The 23,245-nt window shown below is 44.9% G+C and overlaps 1 protein-coding gene across 6 annotated transcripts in view; it reads right to left on the bottom strand.

Moving 5' to 3' along the window:
• SPATA13 (spermatogenesis associated 13) overlaps window positions 1-22,206 on the bottom strand; it is a 47,560-nt gene extending 25,354 nt beyond the window's left edge. Inside the window, exons 1-3 of one of the 6 annotated variants that reach the window (XR_007708960.1) lie at window positions 20,716-20,855; window positions 8,280-8,642; window positions 5,815-5,959 (exon numbers count right to left, since the gene is read on the bottom strand). Coding sequence is in view for 5 of the 6 variants with exons in the window: in XM_035542410.2 (XP_035398303.1) it covers window positions 5,815-5,959; window positions 8,280-8,642; window positions 20,716-22,182 (1,975 nt within the window). In the remaining variant the exon portion in view is untranslated. Of the gene's footprint in view, window positions 1-5,814; window positions 5,960-8,279; window positions 8,643-20,715 lie in introns of those variants that run through there. The other 5 variants (XM_035542410.2, XM_050714257.1, XM_050714251.1 and 2 more) reach the window with 5 other exon arrangements.
• Between the last annotated feature and the right edge of the window lie 1,039 nt (window positions 22,207-23,245).

Here is a 23,245-nt window from a genome sequence, read left to right as displayed (position 1 = left end):
GACATTTTTTCCCCCATTGTTCTTTTTTCCAAGCTGAAGAGCCCAAGCCTAGTTAATCATTCTTCACACAGAGACACTGAATAGATTTTCTTATCCTCTTTGCCTTTCTCTGTGTCGTCCCTTGTAAGAAATGCCTTATGAGGTGGAAAGGAACGGGTAGATGGCCCCCCACACACCACACCAACGGCACAATCAGGCTTTCTGTTTTGTTCTCTGTTCCCTTCCTACAAACTCCTGCCCTTCTATTTACTGTTTTGACGGTTACTATGCGCTGAAATGACATTTTAGTTATCTATTACAATTGCAAGAGCTTCTCCTGAAAGGCACCTAGTTCAAAGTCCACTCTTCGGTAAGCACGCCAGGCTTGTTTTCCTCCATGTGCGCTACCTCATCTTTATGAACACCGAATGTCACCTGCCACCAGTGAAAAGCGCTGTGCCTTCCTAGTGTAAAATCCTTCTGCAACTGTTCAAGCAGCTTATGTTTTCACTGCTGTGAATAATTCAGCCCACAAGCAAAAACCGTAATTTCATTCTGCACCTCCCTCCCTTCCCACGTTATCTGTGAAGACACTGAACAGCGGAACACCAGCGCAGTCCCTCGCATCTTCACTCGTGGCCTCTCCCCTTACGAAAACGAACCACTTTCCTCCCCTCTTAGTGCTTCATCACTTGGATCCTCCCACGTGGGACAATTTTCGCTCTCATCCCAGGCCTCTAGTAAGATACCATGCCAAAGGCCTTTGGAAGGCCCAACTAAACTATACCCACCGAGTCTCCCAGTCATACCCTCACTGATTTTTTCAGAAAACCTAATCAATCCACAGGGCACAACTTCCTTCTACATAATGCACATTGACTCTTCTTCATCCTAAGGGTCTACTACTGTTGTCATCACTCTCTGTTATATTACCTAGGTACTAATTACATTATTTTTATATTTTATGTACTATTATGCCAGGCTCACTGGTTTACTGCTCTCTGGCTTCCTCCTGGTACTTCTTTACAAACAGTTCTCCCATCACCGCCTTCCCCCTGCCTTGTATTGAGGCAATTTTAAGCAATGAATCCCATGCTGGAGACAGTAGCTCTGCAATGTTATTCCTAAATCCGTGAGGAGTTCTGGTTCTGGCAATTTGTTACTATTCATTTAGTTACTCTAAAACTTTTACTGACATTTCAGGACAGACCACTATCTAATTTGAGCTCAGGTTTTATTTCACAGTCACTGGCAAGGCCTACAAGCTGTCTGGCAGTCTGCTGGGTTCTCACATTTTTGAAAATGGACTTCATTTTTATATCTTTAGCAAACTGTTTCTATTTTCATGTACTTTTACATCAAAATCACTAGTTTATTTTTTCTGAAATTTTTTTTTTGAAGGATGCCTGTTTTTTCTTCTCGTTGTTTCTTTTGCCTTGTGTTTAATGACAGAACCCTTTTCTGGTATTTCCAAATTCTGTTTCAACAAGTGGCATGAATTTGCTCCAAGCATCTAATATGCAGTCCTTGAACACTCTCCATGCTGCCTGCAAGCACTCAACACTTTTGCCTAGTCCTTTAAATTCCTTTGTTACACGAGTGACTTCTCATTTTTAATTCCTTTCCTTCTTTTAAATTAAAACACATACTGTACTGGATTTTTTTACTCTCACTCCCGCAAGGATATTGGTTCAGAGTGCATTATGGATTCAGAGGGCAAAATTCGTTAACTGTCTAAATTTGGTCAACTAACTGCACCCCAAATTCTCTGTGTCCTCCAATCAAGGTCAACAAGCTCAGCTGTAGAAGCATTCCACCCTTGCAGAGTAGCTCTTGTGTGCTCCTGCACACATACCTGAAGAATGATTCAAGAATTGTTTCCCTTCCTGTAGGTTTGCTGGTTAGCTGCACCAAGAAATTATTTACGGTACACCTAAAAATGTAGTTCTGTGCCCCATTATAATGCTTAACGCAAACAGCAATGATTTAAGTCTCCTTTTATGACTGTGTTTGCTGCCCTTGACACTTCTCAGATTTCATTAGTTTGTCACATTTATTATCATCATTAGTGTGATCTCAGGTGGTTCATAATTTAATCCCGTTACTATACTTTTTAGTATTTAGGCATGGCATTCCAGACCACGGATCCTGTGCCACTTGCTGATACAGTCAATTTGTTAGCTTTTCTTTAATACATTCGAAAAACTCTTTCACTGGCACAACGTTTTCTGTTATTCCTATAAAGCTTGCACAATGGTAATATGCTCCAGTGGTTATCCTCCTTCAACCACGTTTACAATATGCCTATTATGCCATGTAGCTCCTTTAAAATATGTGTATTTCTCTATCTCACTCTTTAAACTTCCACTACAACTGCCAGAGTTTCCACTTTTTCTAAGTCATTTTTAAACACTTGTCCAAGAGCTCCTGATTATTTTGTACAGTTTTGCCAGCTTCTGCCCCATTCTTTGCTGGAGGAAGAAGTGATCATTGACATTACCTGTAAGGATGCGTTGATCCATACTGTGTATTACTTCACCTTGCCAGCTTTCCCCTAATTCTTTGTTTAGAAACTACTCTATAATCTTGTGATTTGCATGTCAGCAGCCTGCTTTTGTTTTGGCTTACAAAACAAAGGATCTTTTCATTTCAAATGTTCCTCGGTTCATAAATAATCTAAATCTCCCTCTTTTTTATACCATTTTCTGCGTGAAGGTGCCTTAAGGTACAAAGGCCTCTCTGACACCAAGCATGGGATTGGCAACAATTTGGACAACTTTACCATTGGGCTCCTGGTCTTCTAGCTCCTAACCGACAGCTTCAGCTCTGCCTCTAGTGCATGCCTCCTGTCCTGCTCACAGAGACCAGCTCCCCTCCATAGTCCGGAGGACTGCCCAGATGCACCAGCTCCTCCCAACAGATTGCTGGGTCCTGTTTGCATCACCAGGCTCAGGTATCTATGCAACTAATGATTCCATCACCCACCAACATAGGTTTTACCTTTTGGAGTCAGTTGACTCCCATCCCTGAAAGGATCAGAGCCATCACCCTCCACTCCAGAGGCTTTTCTGTCCTCAGCCTAGCCTGTAGGAATGGATTGTGTGATGCCCCTTGAACTCCTGTCAATGAGCCTTTCTGCCCCCCCTGAGCTTTTCAGACACCTTGGCTGCAGAATACAGCAACTGGCCTCCAGCTGCCACTGAAAAAAGGAATAGGTCTCCCATAGGTCCTCTGCCACATCTGTCAGCCCTATGCAGATATTCGGGTATCCCACACAGTACTGTACAACTGGGATAGGAAACTTAATCAAGCCATAGACCACCACTGCTTGTGATGGCAGTTTGACAGTGCAACTCTTATGTAGGTACCCACATTTAGACTAAATTTAGGTGACTTAAACTTGAGCTGAATCCCACCCCTCCTACTTGGAGCTGAGGCTATCTAAAGAAGTTCACCAATGAATTTAGCCAAATTCAAGCCCCACACCACAGTATGTGAAAAAGACATAGTTTTAAAGATACTTATAAAAACTTCCTCTATTGTGATAAACTGGTAACCTCTTTAATATAATTTAAACTTGTAACCTGTAAGCACAAGACGAGCATTATGAGTCTCAAGGCAAGTTTCCCTTAGGTGCTGTCTAGTTTTGTCTCCTACAGTATGATGATTTACTGTCTTGTAACAGCTGCTTTCTAAAAATGTATATCTCCAATTCTACCTCCCATTGTTATAAAAGTAGCCATACAATATATTAGGCTTTAGCAAGTCACTAAAGTAAGATACCACTGGTTTTCAAGACTTGGGTTTAGAATTCCTGCCTATAATAAAGGGCTTTTGTGTTATCAAATTTCACTGTATATGAGCAAACAAAAAACTCTCACATGTTCAAAGACAAGGAAATGCCTTGTGAATTTAAGAGAAAAAGGAAAGAGATCAGAATGTGTGACACTGGTCACTTCATTATTTTCTACTACAGCTACTTAAAAGATCTCTGCAACTGCCCTTAAACTGTGAAGCCCATGATATTCCCCACTTGCCTTCAGGGCTTTGATTTAAAAAGCTTTTCCTGTTCAATGTCTATGTTTATTGTAACAAGTCATGAAAGTCACATCTAGCATAATCAGTACTGATTTAGATTTATTGTCTTGAAAAGTGGCAGAAATCTTGCTTTGTGCATTTGTCATCATGATGCTTATATTGAGGAGACCAGTTATTCCAAAGCTACATATCTGGAAATATACTACTCTCAGGCACGTTGTCTAGGTTAACTAAGTAATATAATTTCACGTGATTTCCATATACAAAATGGACAGGATAACTAAAATTAAAAATATATATAATTCCTACTCTGTGATACTTAAATAATCTCTTTTTTCTGAACAAGGTCATGGCAAACCTGGCAATCTGTGAGTAGTCTTTCTCAAATCATGCATGGGTAGAGACACCATGTGGTCATCTCAGCAAGGGTTGCAGAATTAGATGCAATTCACCTCTATGTCTAATGTAGATCATTAATTATACTGAGGTACCTACAGCAAGGACATGCTCCAGACATGAATTTTAAAGTAGTTCCCGATATTTTCCTACAATATAAATTAAAAGGAAAACACTGATATTGCATATATAATGTATCTCATTGCCATAGGTAGAAATTATGAACTCTTTTTCTTGGAAAGCATGTTCCCAAAAAAACTGCCCAATATTCATGCTCTATTTTGGGCTGGAAAATGCAGTTTCAAAATGTTCTTACATAAATTAATTTGTAGTTGACAGACTTTTTGAGCAGAATTTTGATATTATTAGACTAAAACTTAGAACCATCTAAGCCAAGTACTAGTAAATATATGTATGATTTTAATACGGAAACATTGAAAATGCTATTAGTTAGGTTCCCTGCTTCAGTCATAGCAAGTCCTCATCCAGACATCCTTACTGATTCTATGCACAGGGAGGCAGAATGAAGGCTCCCAGCAATGCTTTTTTCACTATTATCAGTGAAGGATCTAAAGTGAACATTTTGCCATTTCTGACGCTCATCAAGGAAGCACGAGTAACTGTTCAGATTATGCTCACAGTGAAAGAACACAAATTGCACTAACCCAGGCTCTTCTCATATCACCTGCCAAAAAATGTTCCACTAATACTAGATACGACTTTATATTAACTCCAGACAGCATTGCATGCTAACAGCAAACAATTACAGAAAAAACACACAGGACATATCAGAGGCTGATAAAGAGTACTGCTCTTTAAGCAATCTTTTGCGTAACTTTGCCTAAAAAGGCAATCTTTTCCAAGAATCTGTTAAACCACAGATCTGTTAAAATCTGTTAAATCTGTTAAATCACAACACTGTAATGTACCAGAAACCTGTCTGGGCTACATTTACCCAGAGTGAGCAACTGCAGCTGCACACACCAAGTTGTTGAATTATTTAAGGCTTTTCTACCTAGGAAGATAAGCCAAATGCATGACAACAAAAAATGTAAAATACATGTGGTGTGTCTATGAACACAAGCACATTACACCTTATTTCCTTCATGTTCCATTTTTACCTGTAGGCAAGTATGTGAACACTGAGAATGGAAAATACAGGAGCACAAGCTGTATAGTAAACTACAACAATGTCACACAGCAGGTGTGAAAAACAAGTTTTACATGAGCACAGCAGGATAAGCTACTGATGAGAAAGATAAAGAACTGAGCAACTTAACCACGTACTACTTTGCCAAAGAGTTTGTGTGCACCTCTTCCTAGTCCACAGCGATCTATTTGCTGACCAAGCTGGGATAGGAAGCCGAGACCCAGGGAGTTAAAAGGACTTGCACATCTTACCATTAGATGTTCTCATCTGCCGCCGTCGCCCAACACGGTCCAGGCCGATGGGGGTGCTCTGTGAGAAGGTGAGTGGGCGGAACCTGGCGGAGACAGCTTTGTAGGGGGGCACCTGGTGTGCAGGAACCGGCGGCCGTGTGGCAGGCTGCAGGGAAATAGAGAAAATCAGGTCTCAGTAAGCAACCTACCCCGCCAGCCCAGCTTGGGTGCAAAGAAGAGTCCCTTCAGGTAGTCCAGCTAGTTACAGGAGCAGTGAACACTCCTACTTCAAGCACCTGATGTTGCTTAAACTCTACATCATGTACCCACCATCATCACGGTAAATATTTTATAATGTTACAGCTCTTTGTTAAATTAAAAACTCTAACACCTTCTCTTACAATCAGGCATGCACTATAATTTTCATCTTGTAATACTCCATCCCTAAACGCTCAGGGATCTAACTGATTTCGGGCTGACATTGTAAACACCCATCTGAATAGTGGAAGAATGACCAACAATTAATTCTACAGCTGGAAGTTGTGTTCATTTCCTGGGATGCTTTCTTTTTTCAAATAAATGTATTGCTTCCAAGTGAAATAAACTTCTTTTACAAGACCAAAATAATTGTCTAAATGATCCCCTGCTCTGAAGATCCCAGGAGTCACATAAAAAAGAGGTAATACTTTGTTTACCTGTAACTTTATGTAAAGACATTTTCTTTTGTCAAATCATTCATTTGCTTAATTATGATTAGAGAATGTACCTATTTGCAAGTTGAGTCTAATTTTGTCAGCTCTGAACAACTCCACACTGAACAGCAAAACCTCATCATACAAACTTCAGAGAAACACGTCTTTAATCTTCCCTTATCTTTCAGTGATTACTGTTCATAGGCCCTTTTATCGAGTAAGCTGAAACATCAAGGCTTTTTTTATGACCTGTTGACACTCTGTTAGGAAATCAATGATTTAGTATTGTTTGAAAACTGCTTCTCACACCTAAGCTGTCAGATGAAAACAAAACACAACAAAGAAGGAATTAACATTATGCTTCTAAAATATTCCCTTGGGTATTCAAAGCTGCTAAGAATAAAAATCAGCAAGGTGAAGATCGGTCCTTGAAAATCCCACATAAAATACTTCTTTCTACACATGTATTCCTGGTTCATTATTCCTGTTCTTGCAATTCAGCTACAAATTTACTAAAGACTGCCAAAAACCCCAACATTCATTCATCTCAGTACTCTAGCAATATCTTAGGATCCTATCACTAAGTAACAACAAATAGCAAGTCTGATATATTGCATCAAATAGCTAATAGAAGTAATGTTAATCACTGTAGACAAGTAATTGGCCAATTAAACAATAAAGCTATTTAATTCTGGGCAATTAATATTTTCTTGGAAGGCTTTAATCCAGACTCCTTCCTTCCCCAGTGCTGTTACTCAGTGGTAGGCCTGGGAAGGCCATCATTTGGCTTGAAAATGTGTCCCTCTTGGGAATGCTCCATAGCTTTGGTCTTGACCACAGCAATCTCTTCTTTTGTTGCTTTATTAACTTGAGAACTACCTTAGGAAGCAGTCCTACAGCACTTCCAGAAGGTGGAGGACACCTTACCAGCACAAACACCTTTGAGCCTGAAGCCCTGTAACCTCCTACAGGATAGGGCCATCACTACCAACAGAACAGTAAGTTCCTCTACACATTGTACCACTTCAGGACTACCTCCATGAAAAAAAGGAGCTATTTTTATCTTTCGGAAGTTTTATATTTCTCTTACCTAAGCCAACAGAGCAGGCAAGTAAGCATATGAGTACTGGTCAAGTGCTAGCTGAACCACTGACTATTTTCCTTGGGGCTTCCTACATTCCAGAAGGTCAATTTAGTAGTACACAAGCAGGCATATTTTCACATCGCCAGTTTTCTTAGCTCTTTATTTCATTAATTTCTTAATTTATTACCAATTTTCTTAAGCGACTTCCTCATTACTTTTAAGTACCCTGGATATGTCAATACCAACATTTTGAACACCACAGCTAATGCCACATGTTTTGAACAGGCCTGTTTTTGGACATCATGAAATTACTGACAATTATTATGTTATTATCATATTGTTTGTAGTCCTCTGTTCCTCAGGCCCTACACCCTGCAAGGTGACTAAATACACAGATGTATGACACACAGGTGAGCTCTTATAAACCAATACGAGAAGTAACAACCACTCCAAGAAAGAAACCAGGGTAATTTACAATACAAAAAAGATTATCCCAAAGTCAGTATCAGGTTTATTCCATGCTGTTTTGCTTTTTAACAACAAGACAAAGTAATTAGTGACAAGGAAAGCAGAATTGTAAGTATATGAAGTCAGCTTGACAAAAGGGAAGGAAGAAAAGGAAGCATCCATTCTATTTTCTAGGTTGAAGACAGAGACAAGGAAGTGAAAGGGTCTTTTGCAGTCTGCAGAGAGCACATCTCTTATCTTACTTGTGTCAGCAGACCTTCGATTTCTTCTGCTGGACCGCTTCCATAGAAATTGACCCCACCTATTACAGAGATGGGTCTTCTTTTTCGCCCTCTGTTGTAGCCTACTGTATTGCTTTGGATCGCAGACCCAACAGAAGCCAGTCGTGGCTTATTTTCTCCATCCGTGCAGTCTGTCTCCTGTGACTCCACAGCAACTGCATCTTCAGGTATAGAGATACTTCTGATTGACATTTGGCCATAGTCTGAGAGAGGTCTGGGCCGAGACCTTTTTCCAGAGCTCCATCTCCTGGGTGTGACCTTCTGTGTGTCTGTCTTTTCTTCATCCTGGGATGAGGACTTCTTCCAGTGGTCATCAGAAACAACCTTTTTAAATGTGAACAAGTCAAATAAGCCACAGAATTTTCTCATACTTAATCATTTGTGAGTTTTTGATATGGCAGATCAATTTAACATTGCTAAAGAGAAAGCGTTAACACAAATATAATAAATACAACTGACAATTCAGGAAGACGGTAACTTTAAAAAGGAAATACATCATATGCTGTTTGTGCTAAGTAAGGTTAACACTACATCATCAGCACCTCTTAGGCAAATAACATCACTAATACCATTAATATCTCACCTATGACTTCTGCAATAGGATGAGGACATATCATAAACATTGCATTCACTAAATCAGGTCTGGCACTCAGTTCTTCATGCACACAAGTAATATGACACATATAACTTGTGTAAAAAAAAATTCAGCCCAGGCATATTCCTCTGGTTTACCTCTACCCAGTGATGAAAGTAAGCAGTGAGGCTCAATTGGATGCTTTCCTGATGCCAGGTAACTGTAAGCTGATACCAGGACAGGCAGTCGTGCTCCCTCCTCCCACCCACTCACACACCCTCACTTGTGTCAGATCTAGGGACTGCATGGCCCGGTGTGAGTCGGTTGAGCGAGCTGATTCATTTTGGAAGGGAGAAATTAATTTTCTCCCTGATCAGGAAGGTTATAGTCACACACAACAGAACCAGTTATACGACACTGTAACACAAATATGGGGGAAATTAATCTTTTCAGAGAGGAAGCTTGGAAAACGAGCATGTCATTTGCATTTAGCAGAAAATTTGGCCCTATAGGCTAATGCCTATAGCTATCACAATTGTACTACTACTGCAAATTTGGAAATAAAACAGCCACAACTGAAATACTTATCCAAGGCAACATTTTGAAGGATTTCAGCATAGTTGGAGTAAAACTGCTGCAAGCTTCTCTAGCAAAACTCCCACAGTTTTTAAGAAGAAAATATTGCACATAAAAATTTAAATTCACTTCTCCCTCAAATTTCCAAATTCTCAGTGTTTCCTTGGCTTTTCCTGGCTTCTTTACATGGAGTGTTTCTGGGCTGGGTTTGCATGACTGCCTGACTGGAGTCCTAACTCCAATTCACTGCTGGGCAAGTAAACCCTCCTGTAATTTCTCCTATGAATTACAAACTAATTCTGACTTTTTGTAAAAAAATTCAGCCTACTTCTTTATCAAGACATTTTTAGACTGCCCAAGTGCACTTATGACAATGTTCAAAGCTAATAAACATTCCAAAAGGAGAGGCTACATTTTGATTACCTCTGGCTACAGTTTGTTCCTCTGTTTTAGACCAGATGAAGGCATTTCAGGTGCTGCATTGTCAAAGCAGCCATTAGTCCAGAATCAGCCTTTTACAATGAAGCCTGTATACGATGTCTCATCCTCTGTCACCTTCTGCTCCACATACCATTTTCAGCCATGCCTGTACAACTCCAGTTAGCCTGATACACCTGACAGTGGGCAGATTTTGTTTTTTATTTGTAAAACAGATTAAGAGAAATTTCACTGTATGAAACCACTTTAACTAGCAGGCAGAGTTAATAAACAGTCAGCATTTTAACATGATTACTGCAATGGAGGTATGAAAAATGATCCAGGTCCTTTGTTCTACGTTAAGTTCCTCTACTTACAACATGCAATTTCCTCTGAATAGAGCACTTGCACCGATTTGAACTCTGTGGTGCCACACTTGCCACTCAAGAAAGCTTCAGCTTCTCTGCAGGTTTTGGCTCATGCCTAGTTTCAGGAGCTGAAGCGATTCAGCGGGAGCGAGCACCTGGCTGGCACAGCGACACAGCTCCCTTCAGCACAGCGGGTGAAGCTGGCTCTCAAACGCAGCCCCTCGAGGTCAGAGCAGCAAAAGCACAGGTTAAGCAAGGTTCGTTCTTACCTCTGAATCAGACACGGGTAAAGGGTCTCCACACACACAGTGACTGAGAATGGAGCTCACTAGTGTCATTTTCTGTTTCTGTTTTTCAAAGTCTTGTCCGTAAGAGCCACAAGCGCGAACAAACTCCCTGCGTAACCAGTCAGGCAAAGTTCATCCTATGATCCTGTACTTTTAGACTGATGGAAGGATACGTCACATGTCATCTCTTAATCTGCTTTTTACACCCTTATCTTGAGCAATAACATTTGCAAAGAGAGGACTGTTCTCCTTCTGTAGCACTCCACCTACAGTAGCCTATCCAAATGACAGTGAGATTTGTCTCTGTTGTGCAATAAACAATCCTGAAGGACACGTATTTTTAGGCTTAGACCCCTAACTGCACTGAAGAATACTAATAAAACAGAAAACATAATCCTCCCCTAGCAAAAAAATCAGAGGAAACGAGACTGATAACCTCACATTGCTCTAAGTGACCTAATCAAGCAAGAGGGACCTGATCAAGAGACGCTGACTACCAGTAATAAAATACCCTGTGTGTAACTCATAGGCGCCTGTACTTAGTCACTGAAGCAAGTTCCACCTGTCACCGGCTTTATACTGATGTACCTCAAGTGACCTTCTCTTAATTTATCAAGAGAAATCGGGTTTATGTTTTACAATCTACAGACATGGGTATAGATAAGCACGGCACTTCATGCAGGACAAAAATCAAAATGTCATGCACTGACTCCAGAATTGTAAGTGCTGGTCAAAAATTTCAACCAATTTCAAGACTCCCAAGAGGTAAAGGTTTAACTAAAGATGAGCCCACACTGAGTTTTCTGAAATTCACACCTGCTAATCTAGATACAGCACAGGATTACCAATGTGAGCAATCAAGATCATTCATCTCGTCTTTTAGGCTGCATCCTCATTCACATGAGACTGCAAACACAAACAGATCTACATATTTATACCAATGCAGATGAATAAATTTCACCCAGACACCCAAACACCTACAACAGTATTAGTTAAATTGCTGTATTTCAACCTTTTTTCTTTTTCCTGAGTCATGCAAGTATGACACAGGACCTACAGGGCCATCCTGAAGCATTTGACAGCTACTTTTAGGTATCGAGGTTCAGCTCCAGGTGCCAGTTCTGGGTTGCTGTGCTCCCCAGCTCCCTTACAGCACCCCCCAGGATGCCATCCCAGTGGTTGCAATGGCAGCTTCCCAGGCACCTGCACCATGGGGCCTGAGCCCAGCTGGGCTGAACCTCTCCTTTTCCTGTCCCAGACTGATTTTCCAGTCCAGGTATAGCAGCTTCAAGGGCTCGGTTCTGCTGCTGCTCACCTCGATCTGGCATCGGTACAACTCTGCTGCATTCAGGGGAGCACTGCTGCTGTTGGCATTCCTTGTTACTCATTAATACCAATGTAAGCAAGATCAGCATCAGGTGGTCAGGCACTAAAATCTTAACTTAGTCTTGGTAGCCAGATGACAGCCAGGTTTTGCAATTATTACTTGGTGTGTATTTTATAAATTTGGCACCAAAAACTACCTCCAGAGGGAGTGTTGCTCAAGGAGAGGATAACGTTCCATATCAGAACAAGATCTGATCTATACAGTACTGATAGTGATGCTTATGTGTATGCAACTTATATGGATGCAACTTATATCACTGTAATGGCAAAAATTTGCCAGTACCTGAAATTGCATGTAGGGACTTTGACTGGCACAATTATATCAATCATGAGTAACGTCCCATACCCGACAGACACACCCGACTGCAGAAAAAGCCCAAACTATAAAACCGACCCAACACGCGCCTGCTGCTGGTACACTTGTTGCACTGGCAACAGACAAACAATCCCATGTGAGCTTTTGATGATGTAGTTATGCCAATAAACTCCCCAACGAGAATAAAATCCCAGCTCTGTAAACACGTTGGTGCCTGGGTAACACAATGGAGGCTCCTTGCCCACCCAGCTGCATTCCTACCATTACATAGTTGGATTTTTTATTCGTATTTTTATGTCCTACCAACACGATTAACTCTTCCTAACTTACACATACAGAAAAGTATAAGGGGACACTTAAATCTCTAGAAATTTGTTTCTCATCTGTCTTTTCCACCTCAATTCCCGTTTCCTTCTGCCTTTTCTTCTTTCTTAGCTCCGAAAGAAGTTGCATTGCTTCTTGTTCTGGTATCTCTTTATTTTCCCACATAGGTACTCTATTTTTGAGCTGCCTGGCTGAAGTGCAGCCTCCCTAACTCCAGCAGCCCTTTTCTAGTCCAGAGAACAGACCAGATCAAATTCTAGTAATGTCTGAGAAGTTTCAGCACACTTGATCACTCCATATTTTTCAGGAAACACTTGTGATGGATAATCAGTCCTGTTCTTCTGTAAATGGCAAGGCTTAAAAACAGGTACTGGAGTATTTATAGGGAAAAAATCACAGATGTGCTATTTCGTGTAGATATCTCTGTGTTTTGATCACAACTACATGCTTCCATGTGCATTTGGGAGTCCATATGTAAAATGTATAAACTTATACTAACAATGACAGCTATATGCCAGTATTATAATCAGTGACTATTAAAGAGCTGGTATTTCTGTGTAACGCAGGAACTGCCACTGTATAACACAGGAACTGCCAAATGTTCATAACTCAGCAGAGTTATATTAGAACAGATTTTTCAGTTCTAGGCTAGCAACAATGTAAAGGACCAAGTGCTCATGACCCAGTGGTCATAAATAATTTTATCACCTTCACTTAACTGAGTAAAAGTCCAGGCAGAGTGTCTCCACCCAGGTACATGATAAAAGGTAACCTTTGCACTTTTTCTTGTTGCTAAATAGCAGCTGGGGAACACTGGTTGAAGTTCATTTATCATCACTACTGAGGTTAAAAGGTTGTTTTATGCTTCATGGACATGATCAATATGGGCTCTGAAGTGGGGCTCTCGAGTCCTTCTACCTCTAGGCAGGTGTTAAAGGAACAAAGTCCCTCCCGCTGTACGTGTAGAGCAGGTTTGAGACCTCCTGATGGGATTGAACAGGTACAAGTCTGTGGGGCCTGATGCCGTGCATCCCAGGGTCCTGAGGGAACTGGCTGATGGAGTTGCCAAGCCTCTCTCCATCATAGTTGAAAAGCCCTGGCAGTCAGGTGAAGTACTTGGTGACTGGAAAAAGGCAAACATCACTCCCAGTTTTAAAAAGGGTAGAAAGGAGGGCCCGGGGAACTACAGACAAGTGAGCCTCACCTCTGTGCCTCAAAAGGTCATGGAACAGATCCTCCTGGAAGCAATGCCAAGGCACAAGCAGGACAAGGAGGTGACAGCCAGCATGGCTTCACCAAGGGCAAATCGTGCCTGACCAACCTGGTGGCCTTCCATGTTGCAGTAACTGCATCAGTTGACAAAGGAAGACTGACCAATGTCATCTACCTGGACTTCTGTAAGGCCTTTGACACAGTCCCACATGACATCCTGGTCTCCAGATTGCAGAGAGAGAGACTTGATGGGTGGACCTTCCAGTGGATAAGAAATTGGCTGGATGGCCACAACCAGAGAGTTGTGGTCAATGGCTCTATGCCCAGGTGGAGGCTAGAGACAAGCAGTGTCCCTCAGGGGTCTGTCTTGGGACCAGTGCTATTTAATATATTTATCGACAACATAGACAGTGGGATCGAGTGCACCCTCGGGGAGTTTGCAGATGACACCAAGCTGAGTGGTGTGGTTGATACACCAGAAGGAAGGGATGCCATCCAGAGGGACCTGGACAAGCCTGAGAAGTGGGCCCATGTGAACCTAATGAGGTTCAACAAGTCCAAGTGCAAGGTGCTGCACCTGGGTCGGGGCAATCCCAGACAGGAGCACAGACTGGGAGAAGAACTCACTGAGAGCAGCCCTGCAGAGAAGTACGTGGGGGATCTGGTGGATGAAAAGCTCGACATGAGCCAGCAGTGTGTGCCTGCAGCCCAGAAGGCCAACTGCGTCCTGGGCTGCACCAACAGAGGGGTGGGCAGCAGGTGGAGAGAGGGGATTGTGCCCCTCTGCTCTGCCCTCGTGAGGCCCCACCTGGAGTGCTGCGTCCAGGGCTGGGGCCCCCAGCACAAAAAGGATGTGGGGCTGTTAGAGCAGGTCCAGAGGAGGGCCATGAAAATGATCAGAGGGCTGGAGCACCTCTCCTATGGGGACAGGCTGAGAGAGCTGGGGATGTTCAGCCTGCAGAAGAGAAGGCTCCAGGAAAATCTCATTGCAGCCTTTCAGTACTTAAAGGGAGCTTATAAAAAAGATGGAGGCAACATTTTTTTCTTTATGGGCAGATAGTGATAGGACAAGGGGGTACGGTTTTAAACTAAAAGAGGGGAGATTTAGATGTTAGTAGGAAATTCTTCCCTCAGAAGGTGGTGAGGCCCTGGCACAGGCTGCCCAGAGAAGCTGTGGATGCCCCATCCCTGGAGGTGTTCGAGGCCAGGCTGGATGGGGCTTTGGGCAACCTGGTCTGGTGGGAGGTGTGCCTGCCCATGGCAGGGGGTTGGAATGAGGTGATCTTTAAGGTCCCTTCCAACCCGAACCATTCTATGATTTATGCAGATAAGCCATATAGAGACAACCCCAGACAAAACTTGGCCATATATTTCTACAGCATTCTTAATGCTGGTTTACTTCATTTAACCTGAGCCTTGAAAGCATGCTTATCATAATCAAAAAGCCTAATGCTTTCCCTGTGAGCAATGTGCTTTACAAAGATTAGTGAGTTCACCTTCGTAACATTCACATTTCACAGATAAGGCGCAGACACAAAGCACTTCAGCAATTCAAATCACACAGGAAGCACACAGCTGAGCTGGAAATGACCAGAGGATCTCATGACTGTTCTTCGGCCTGAAGGATTTCCTTCGTCCTCTCCTCTGTCATTTTACTCATTTCCAAAACCAAATGTAGCTGGCAGATTTCTGACTGGCAGAGGGCAGTTCGCAGAGACGTGCATTTGCTTTGCAGAATAATCTCATCAGACATATAAAATGCAAGGGTGCTAAAAACAGAAAACAGTTTTCCGGTGTCTTGATCTGTGGGGATGATGCTCTAGCGGTATTTCACCTTTACTTCAGTATCTTAAATTAAAAGCAAGCATGTAGCATATAGTAAAGTAGCATTGGTATCTATTGAGTCTTTTCAGAGGATGTATAGGCATTAACAGCCCCTAAATAATCCCTATGTAACTTCTAAATCAAGACTCGGGACACCCCAGAGCATGTAGGAGGACTGACAATACTCATTTTCCTCTGATTTGGTAAAACAAACAACTTTTTCCAGGCTGCCTGTTGTCTCTGCAGCATCCGCTGGCGAACCTCAAAAGCCAGCTGATTTGAAAGTTGAGCTTTCTGCAAACAAAGAGGAACATAAAAAGCTGTCGGCCTTGTACCCGTCTCTCCAGGAGGAGGTCCCCTGGCTCCCCTTCTCCCCACCCTTCCTGGGCAAAGCCCCATTGTCCTTGTCCCAGCCCAAGCCCAAGCCGCCGGCAGGTCCCAGGAGCGGACCCAGCCTGCAGCCTGCAGCGGGTGGAGCTGCCTTGGGCGACTCTCCGTCTGCAAACGATTACTTGCTAAAGCGTAGCACGAGGGCGAGGCCGCTGCGGTTGAGCTGGGGCTTGGAGGGGCCGAGCCTGCTGTGCTCCACCTCGGCCCCCTGCAGGGGGGGTTCAGCTGCACCCCCAGCAGCCCCCGGATGCCAGCAAGGGGAAGCGCAGGTGGCTCGGAGGAAACCCCGCGGCTGCCTTCCTTTAGTTTGGGCATCACAGCCTCATGGCATCACAGGACGGCTGAGGTTGGAAGGATCCCCTGGAGGTCCCTGGTGCCACCCCTGCCCAAGCAGGGACACCCAGAGAAGGCTGCCCAGGACCATGTCCAGGCGGCTTTTGGAGATCCCCAAGGAGGAGACCCCACAGCCTCTCTGGGCAGCCTGTGCCAGGGCTCCGTCACCCGCCCAGCACAGAAGTGCTGCCTGGGGCTCAGAGGGAGCCTCCTGGAGCAGGGACAGATGTGCAGCACCGACAGGTCAGCACCCTGCTCTGTGCACACACCAAGTTACACGGCCCAGGGTGCCACTCCACGGCCAGGGGTATAATCTCTCCTGACCAGGGTGAGCCACCTGGCTGTGCCTAACCTGACCCAGAACTCCGATTCCTGTCCCCACTGCCTTTTTCTCCCTCTGCCTACCAACAGGCACAGTGACAAATGACTGCGGGCTGCACTGAATGGCAGACAGCTTTGCTGCAGCACGTTGGAAGAGCTGCTGCTGTGACAGGAAGGAGGGCGTCCTTTGAGGGCTCCGTGCTCTATCATTTCAGCGATCAGCTCTGCAGTTTGGGTTTGTAGCAAGGCACGGTGGTTTCTGCTTTAGCTCTGCACAAGTGCTCTTGGAAGTCATCCTCTGAGCAACGTGCAGAGGTATCCTGTCCTGTTTGGGGCAGCTCAGAGAGTTCAGAGCAAGTCCAGCATCACTTGGTCCCATTGAAATCTGCAGATGAGATGCTGCTGAGCACCTCTGACAGAGCTCTGCTGCTGTCCCCTGGCCACAGTGCCACCAGCAGTGACACCAGAGTGCTGGGACCTGCTGGGAGCAGTAAGCCCAGTTTACGTTCCCACCCTTACTTACTTAATCCTTCCCAGTTTAGCAGATTTTCAGTTACACAGATTAAGCTGATTAAGCCACATTCCAAATCGCATGTGGATGACCTGGAGATGAATAAATCCAATGCCAACAGCTCAGGGAGCTGGGAGCAGCTGACCCAGCCCTGCGGTGCTGGGCACTTGCAATTCGTAGTTCTTCCAGGAGTTTTACCCCCAAATTAAGCCGTGTGTGCTCAATATTCAGAGCCCAGAGACCCGTAAGGAAAAGATGAGAGCAGCAGCTCCAGCCTTGCTGTGTGCTACTGCAGGTCAGCACTGCCAGGTGCCCCTGCACAGGGCTGAGCTCTGGGGATCGCATGGCGTGGATGAGGCAGGACCTCTGACTGCTGCATGGCACAGACATAAATGAGTCAACAGATCGATCCTAGAGCATTTAAAGCACAATCTGCAAATAAACTGGGACTCAGCGCTCAGTACAGAATTACCTCTTCGCTATAACCTATAATAATCTTCACTATAATCACTTAGAGGCATGCAGATAACGTGTGCATTTAAGTAATAAAAGGTCTCGTGTAACATGAAGCCAGATGCCAGCAAGGCACCTTACACAGCAGGTGCTCAAAGAGCTTGGGAAACACTAGGTGACATCAAATAATTCCTTGTTGTTTTTTTTTTTTGTCCCAAACTGTGTTGTTTATGCAGCCTTAGTGGCTGCCATGTGCCAGTCCAAAGCAAAGGCTTTAAGGTTTTGCTATTTACAGTGACATGGGGATCTTCTTCAGGAAAGTAAAGTCCAAATGTGAAATGGTACTTAATGCAGGGTAGTTTCTGCATTTGGGCATGCACGGAGATGGACCAAGTTCCACAGACTTCATTTGCAGACTGCAATTGTCTGGACAAGTGGGTAAGGGAATAAAATAGCTTTGCTTCCAGCTACTGCAGTCAGTCCTTAGAGGAGAACATGTTTGAGCCTGGCTCTTTAGTACCTTGCAAGCTTTGTAGTGAAATATGTCTCCGAGCTAAAGAGATTTTAGTGGCTATGCTGGAATACATACTGGCTTTAACATGAAATTCACATGAAAAAGATGCACGAAACGTGGAGAGTATGTAGATTTGTCCGTCAAAACAGTGTACTTAAGGTTCAGACAAAGTCTTTAAAGTTTTGGATTTGCATTGCTCAGCATTACTTCTCAAAGTGTTGCTGAGAACAAATCAAGCACTAAAGTGTCACAGAAACAATTCTCTGGGTGGGTACAGTTCTATAATGCGGGGATGTAAGGTTAAATTAAAAAATGAATTGTAGTCAAAAGTTCAAACCCCAGTGACCTCACTGTGTGAGTATGCGGCATTCACTGAAGAGCCTGCAGGCTGAATAAATTCCAATTAAAAAATACCTGGCGTCTTTGGTACCGAGCTACCTCCATGCATGCTAGCAAGGAGGAGAAAAAGCGCACTGACACCCTCCAAAGAAATGGCAGGGAAAAACCACACCACTCTCCCTGTTTTGTACTCATGCTGAGTGCCACGGCTGTAGGGTTGTGTATGGGATGAGGAGCAGGTCTGGAGAGAAGAGAGGGCAGTGCTTACACCCTTTGCACACTAAGACTGAGGTAACCCCTGTCCCGCACAGCTCCTGCTTCCGATCTGTAGCTACCACCTCCAAAAATGTAGCTGTAGAACAGAGGTTTGGGTGCAGCTGCACCATTTGGGTGGACACGGCTGTTTTGCCATGCAGCAACACACAGACCACTCCACGCAGTGCCTGTGACAGAGGGAGGGGGTTTGGTCCCCTCACCACTGCCGTGGTGAGCACAGGATCTGTCCCCAGCCATCACTGTCATCTCCATCATCTCCTGAAGGGCTCCATCCTACAGCAGATGTGCATCCCATACACAAATGCAGAGCTGCTCCCAGAGCACGCAGCGTATTTTAGACAACTGAAACACGCCCACAAATAACCTAAAATATAAGATAAAGTTTAAATTGCAGGCTAGATAATAACAGAATGTGGTGTTAAAACTAAAACTGCAGTAACTTTTATCCACCCAAAGCACACATTCATTTTAAAACTTCTGAAAGGCAGCACTGGTTTGTGGGGAACCAGGGGGAGGGACGAGCTGAATTTCTTTTGTGTCATGAGCCCAGATCACCACTAGATGGTAGATGAGGAGCACTGATTTTCCTTCCCGTTTCGTTCCTGAGAAACACCGCTGACATAAACCACCAGGGCTTCTCACCTCTTTGGCAGTGAAAGCATCTCCTTGCCTACACCCTTATGGGAGAGCTTTGAAAGACAGGTGGGTGGCTGTGGCAACCCTGGGACTCTGCGGTGGGGAATGATCCCAGAGCCCCAGTGTTTGTAGGTACTGGGCTAATTTTCCAACCTTACCATAGCTGCGGACAATAAACTTGCTCTTCTCCAGTAGAATGGCAACGCTGATGAGAATGGGAATAACTATCATCTCCAGTCGGTTTGTAAAAACCACGCCAGGCTTTTAAAGTTATATGGCTTCACAGACATTATAAGACTACCAAGCATGAGAGGCTGTAGTGTGTACAACTGCAACAGTTACCTTTGTTTCTCTCAGACCTAAGGCATACCACACCTTCATTCAAACTGAGGTAGCTTAAAAGGTTAATTCTGTAACTGGTTTTCATGCAGACCCAGAGGGATCCTTGCCCTGATGCATATTTCCCAACGAAAGGCAAACCTCTGTGAGCTGCCTCACCCCAGGCAGCCCAAAGCCATGCTGCTGCCCATGGCAGGGGCTGAGCTGAGCCATTTCCAGGATGTGTGACTGCCCTTCACCAACACTGCCAAACCACTGCCACTGCTCCAGTGGCAGTGCTCACACTGCCCCTCCTCCACGGGGCTTCAGGTTCACTACTGCATTTATCTCAGGGGTGCAGCGGCACAGCTGCCCTTCTGCTGGGGGTAGGTACAATGACATGCTGGTGGCTTCCCCAACACTTCAGCAGCAACACGCTCTGCTGTCCGAAATCCGCGGGCGAATATCCGAGTAGCTTGCACTCGGCATGGCCACCAATGCACAGTGACAACATCAGCAAGGACCGAATGTTTAAACCCCTGCACTGCACCTTTCACAACATACCTCTCTACAAATATCACCCCGTTCTGCAAGGCTTCCACGGGAAAAGCGTTTAACACTGAATCAACGCTGCTTCCAAGTGCACTGACTCCTTGGAGACCTTTTGGCTGGGAAGAAATACAGCCAGACCCTGCTCAGGCTAGTAAAATCTGACAAGCCCACATGACAAGCTGGTATAACTGCAGGGTGTAATAAACTGCCCTTGAAAAAACACACATGAACAGCTTGGCTGCCAAAACTTTCTTCGATACTAATGTACAAAGGAAAAATAATTTGATGTTAGCTTCCAAAGAGAATACATTAAAGGAAATAATTACTGTCAGCATATTTTAGCAATAACAAGCTGCAATAGTCATTAGCATTCAGGTTATTTTGCATTGTTTGTGTTGTTTTGCATTAATAAAGACAAAAACCTGATGGGTAAATATATAACTTTGAAACGATTTTGCTTTCTTTCTTACCTCTTCCTTTTTTTCTTCTGCACCAGGGGCTAAATTGAGGCTCAGCTGAGAGTGGCTGCTTATGCCACTGTCCTCGTTTCCATCATCATAGTACACGGTTTGCACGGCGTCCTGGAAGCAGACAGGATGCCTGCCCAGCTTCAGCCCGGCAACCTCGCCCCTCTCCTCGCTTTCCATTGAGCTCAGCGACAGCGTGCTGTGATGGTCTGGGCACTGGAAATCCATATTGCACTTGACCTTCTCCACACTGGGGCTCTGAGGTTTTGGAGCAGTTGGCCTGACAGGAACGTGAGGATTTTCAGCTTCCCATGTAAACTGCTGGGCAGCTTTCGGTTCATCCGAGTCCGTATCAAACACTTCATTGGGAAACGGCCCGATGTCACTCAGAGTCGGCGACAAGCTATCAGATTCTGGGAAACCTGAAGATGTCCTGAGGTTTTTGTCTTCAGCACCAGCTACATTCATTTCAGCCTCTTTATCCTGAGCAGCTGCGGGGCTCTGCAGGCAAGGTGTTCCTGGTGAGGAAGAGTCTGGACTAGATATCGAGGAGGTGCATCTCTTTCTGTCATGATCAGTGCTACTGGAAACCCTGCGGGAGTAGTCATCGTGCAGTCTGCTGTTCAACCTCGTTCTCTGGGACTGCTCGCTGGGAGAAGGAGCTGTGCTTTTAGAGCCATCCTTCTTCCACGCGACATCTGCAACGTTGCTGACAAGCTTCAAAACTCGGTCAAAATCCTTTGCCCTGATGGGGCTCTTCCACCGCTTGGATCTCCTCTCGGGGTTCCCACTGGTTTTGTCCGAGTCAGAAGAAGTAGCACTCGCAGTCCTTGCTGGCATTTGTTTTTCATTTGCAGCCTTGAGGTCGGTAAGGTTTGAGGTGGACTTCCGTTTGAACGAGCTTTTCTTCAGAAAGTTTAAATTATCCGAACTTTTGCTTCTTCGATAAACGATCCTGTTGTTTTCAGAGTCTTTCACTAAAATCTCACAGATCTTTGGCTCCGCGAGGACGGGAGACGTTGGCCTCGTGCCGTTGTGATGGCTCTGGGCTTTCTCTGCGTCCAGCAAGTTTATGCGGCCGGCGCCGTAAGCCCGCCTGATGCTGCGTGAGCGGTGAGTGTTCCTCAGGAAAGACTCATCGCTCTCCTCCGCATCAGAGCAGTCAGAAGCCAAACCATCAACCGTGCTCTGCAAATCCTGTAAAGGTCCCGAATAGGAGTACCTGTTAGTCTGAACTCTCACCACTGCCCCATTTGAAATGTTCTTGCCTACACTGTTCTCGTTTAGGATATCTGAGCATTCCCTTGCTTGAATCCCTTGGAGAACGGACGATTTCAGCTTCTTGAAAGACCCCATTTTCCTGATGGAAGACAGAGCATTCCACGTGGAAGAGTTGCCCATCAAAATCAGAGACCGAGGCCTGTCGGAGCTGGAATTCGCCCGTTTCCGAGGGGTGGAGAAAAAGCGCATGATTTTGGAAGGGCTGAGTTTCTCATCTTGTATTTCCTCTTCAAGACCGGTGCCGGTGCTGTACCCCCCATTACGACTGACAGAGGTTGTCAGGTTTGGGGGCTCCTTATTATCCATCACTATACAGGTGACGGTGGTGCCGCCATTCTGAAATGTGGTCATGCCCTCGATGCTGTACGCATGGAGGCAGAGGCTGGGGCAGCTCAAAGCCACGCTGCTGTCTCCAGCAGCCGCCCTCGCTGCCTGTCCTTCATCTGCTGCACCCTGGCTCCTCTTGCTTCCACGTTCGCCGGGCGAGGTGAGCTCCTCAGGCTGCACTGCCTGCACCAAGAAAGCAAAGGCGCCCGTTAGAGAAATCCCTGTACAAAGTCCCCCACAAAAGGAAGTTTGAACCCCATTGTAAGACTTAAAGGCATACATGAGCTCAGGGAGTTCCTCTCAGCTGAACAAAGGTGTGTTACAGCAGCGAGGAGATGTTAATAACTCCCTCAAAGTACAACTGCATTCGTTAGCAATTTAAGGGACCAGAATAATTTCAATATGTGCTTGTTTTCCTAAAGCTTAATAAGCTAGTGAATTCACTATTATTACCACACCCACCTTAAAACACTAAATGCAATCCCCACATACACGAAGAGAGAGAAAACCCCAGCAACTGCAATCCAGCCTCCCTCCTCGGTGCTAAACACCGAGGCCCAAGGCAGACGAGAAGTTTTCATCCAAAAACCATCCCCAAACAGAGAGGACCCGCGGAGATTTTATCCTCCACTTGCTGCCGTGGTGTTCCCTGACCCGATCCATCCTGGTCCCCCCCAGCAGGTAAACCCAAGAGCTGTACCAGGAGCACAACGCTGCTCCCCCTTAGCCAAACAAGATCCCCAAGCATGATGAAAACTTGGATTTGGAAGTGACTCCCAGTCCCCCTGCCCTGCCTGAGGGCATCTCCAGGGGGTGCAGCCTGACCTGGGCTCCTGAGGAGCTGCGGGGCGAGCCGTGGAGGTGAAAGCAAGGCTGGGGGGTCGCGGGGGACCCCCACAGCCCCCCACGGGGTCCTGCCCCGGGG

This window comes from Cygnus atratus, chromosome 1 (genome assembly GCF_013377495.2).
Source record: "Cygnus atratus isolate AKBS03 ecotype Queensland, Australia chromosome 1, CAtr_DNAZoo_HiC_assembly, whole genome shotgun sequence".
NCBI lineage: Eukaryota > Metazoa > Chordata > Aves > Anseriformes > Anatidae > Cygnus > Cygnus atratus.
The sequence above is the reverse complement of the archived record's forward strand: the minus strand, read 5'-3'. Positions and strand labels throughout refer to the sequence as shown.